We start from the raw sequence: 2,500 nt of genomic DNA on the forward strand, positions 1-2,500 counted from the left end.
CCCGAGTTGATGAAGAGGCGCCAGTCTGCAGGATCGTGATCACACCCAAGTTCTTTCAACAGACCGTTGATGTCACTGCAGAATGTCATCGTGTCTTCCATCTCAAAGAACTCAGCCATGTCTCTGTGACGTGCTCTGAACAAGGATATCTTGGTGTTAGGTTCAAGTAGATTCCACTGCTGCAGCCTTGATCCAAGCAGCTCTGCCTTCGCCTTTGACAGCGAGAGATCTCTTACAAGATCATTTAAGTCTCCCTGGTTCAGAAGGTGTGATTCTTGAGTGTCGGGTTCAAAAGGTTCATCATCACCATCCTCTTCACCACTGCTTACAGCTATGTTCTGATCAGCTGGAGGTGTTGGAACTGGATTCTCGTCATCATGAGGCACAGGTTTACGAGCAGAGACGCAGTCAGCGTACTTGATGTGACCTTTATTCTTCTTGTTGAAGCCGGCGATGCTTGTGCAGCAGAAATAACAATCATCATGATGATTCTGCGGCTCACGACATATCATGGGCACCGCAAATGGCATGCTCGCGCGCTTGCCCACCAACCACTGAGTCAAGGTTGTGTGACAGCTTGTGCAGCAGATGTGTGGTGCCCAGCTCTGTTCTTGGTCCCCCACCTTACACCCGAAGTAGTGAAAGTAGGCGGCCTTCATTTTCACTGCTGTAGATATACTTCGCTGTTGATCTTTTTTGGTATACCGACCACAGACATAACAGAAGTTGTCAGGATGATTGGTACAGGAACGCCTACTCATCTTTATCTGAAAGAAAGAAATATAACACAAGTTAACAACAATTGTACGAAATAGACATGTTAAAGACATATGTAAATTTCATTGAAATCCTGACTTATAGGCAATGGGAATATTTCTGTTCCTGAAAATCCTGACGTGATACAGCAAAACGGTTATGATTTTTGAAATCAGCGTACCCAAATTAGTCTTAATCACTTTACACATCTCCACTAAAAAATATTTTTTGAAATTTGTTGTTCAGTGTAATGAATTGCCCATTGTGACATCACTGTAGCAGTGAGCCAGGTGCACACCTATACTGCAGGAAGTGGTGTTTTTTCCCCCCTTGCACACATGGCATGTGCACTCTATTGGACAATAGGGGCTACCGAAGAAACTTCTGGCACAACAGGTCACAACGTTGTTTTGTGACAACACCTATCGTTGCTTCTTCTTGACCTCAAAACTCCATGCAGCCGCATGATAATTTGCAAGTAAGACTCAAATAGAATGAGAATAAAAGTGAAAAATCACGAACTCAATCAGGACTAGATCCTCCACGAGTCTCAACAGTGTGTACTTCCCATAAAAAAGGACTATAACCATCACAGCAGGTCTTGGAGGTAAATTCAGACATCTCCAACAACTCATCTCTACTAATTACGGAGATACCCAGTCCTGTTGGAGAAGACCCTGAACTCCAATCTCAAGGATGGGAAGAATTGCAGATTTTCATTTGATGTCCCAATAATGTTGAAAGTCTTTTGACATGCATTCAACCAAGCAGGTGGACATCTCCAATGAATATAAAATGACCAAGACACCCATTTTTCTGCAGCAACACAACCAAGGACTGGCAGGATGGCCTGGAGATACGCACACTCACTTCTAAGCTGTTTCGGCTGGATTTGAAGCTCGACCTCACGTTTCACAGGCAGGGCGATTCATCAATGTGTGTGCCATGCATCGGATGGACATTAAATGGGAATTCCTGAGCCGGCATAAGTTGGTGGATGGTAAACTGGTGTCCCATCTGCCAGCATTAGTTGGTGGACATTAAAGATCCCATGGTGTCCTTCACGGAGAGTAGGCGAGCTACCCGGCCAAATTCCACATTTCTGCACTGACTTCCTGTGTTGGAGTAGAAACCCATCCAGAATTATAAAGCGAGCCATAGAAACTGCTTCGGCAGAACTGACGCTCTTTTTAAAGCATGGTTCATGATCTGACAATCTGACCCTTTTGATAAAGAAAATACAACATGATACAGTTTATGGTCTAAACTATTGAAGAGTCGAGAGTTCGTGGAGAATTTGACCTCAGGCCTTCCCAGACTAGACGAAGCTCTGAGAATAGAGCAAAGCGGTTTTGTTACGGACCGAGCCACTCTGCACAACAGAAGTGATACACGCGCTATGTCTTTCTGGGATGCTGAACTTAATGAAAACCACTCAGGGATGCAGTCACCCGACAGGGCCATACTACTTCACAAACTGTTGATGGACTTTCTGAAAAATCTATTCACTGCATTGGCTGAAGGAGCAGAAATGTAAATTGAATTTTAATAGGACAATTCCTATCTATGCCTCGTGTTGACTTGATGGTTAGGGTGGTAGGCTTGGGATCCTAGGATCCTGAGTTCAAATCACACTTGGCTGTTGAATTAATACCAGGTGGGGTTGACTCTGCCTGTCATCCTTCTGAGGTTGGCAAAATGAGTGCCAGCTTGCTGATATCCTGTGTCGGAGTGGCGACCCGTC

General features: G+C 44.7%; 1 protein-coding gene across 8 annotated transcripts in view; it reads right to left on the minus strand.

The window, feature by feature from the left end:
- Positions 1–630: 630 nt before the first annotated feature.
- The window catches only part of LOC147020337 (nuclear receptor coactivator 1-like), a 99,419-nt gene continuing 97,549 nt past the window's right edge, over positions 631–2,500 (minus strand). For 7 of the 8 annotated variants that reach the window (XM_085895641.1, XM_085895646.1, XM_085895648.1 and 4 more), the window contains one exon: positions 631–2,500. This exon is cut by the window's right edge. Coding sequence is in view for 1 of the 8 variants with exons in the window: in XM_085895645.1 (XP_085751771.1) it covers positions 764–767 (4 nt within the window). In the remaining 7 variants the exon portion in view is untranslated. The other variant, XM_085895645.1, reaches the window with a different exon arrangement.

Source organism: Eptatretus burgeri, chromosome 9, assembly GCF_056783735.1.
Source record: "Eptatretus burgeri isolate ZD-2024b chromosome 9, Ebu_testis_v1, whole genome shotgun sequence".
Taxonomy (NCBI): domain Eukaryota; kingdom Metazoa; phylum Chordata; class Myxini; order Myxiniformes; family Myxinidae; genus Eptatretus; species Eptatretus burgeri.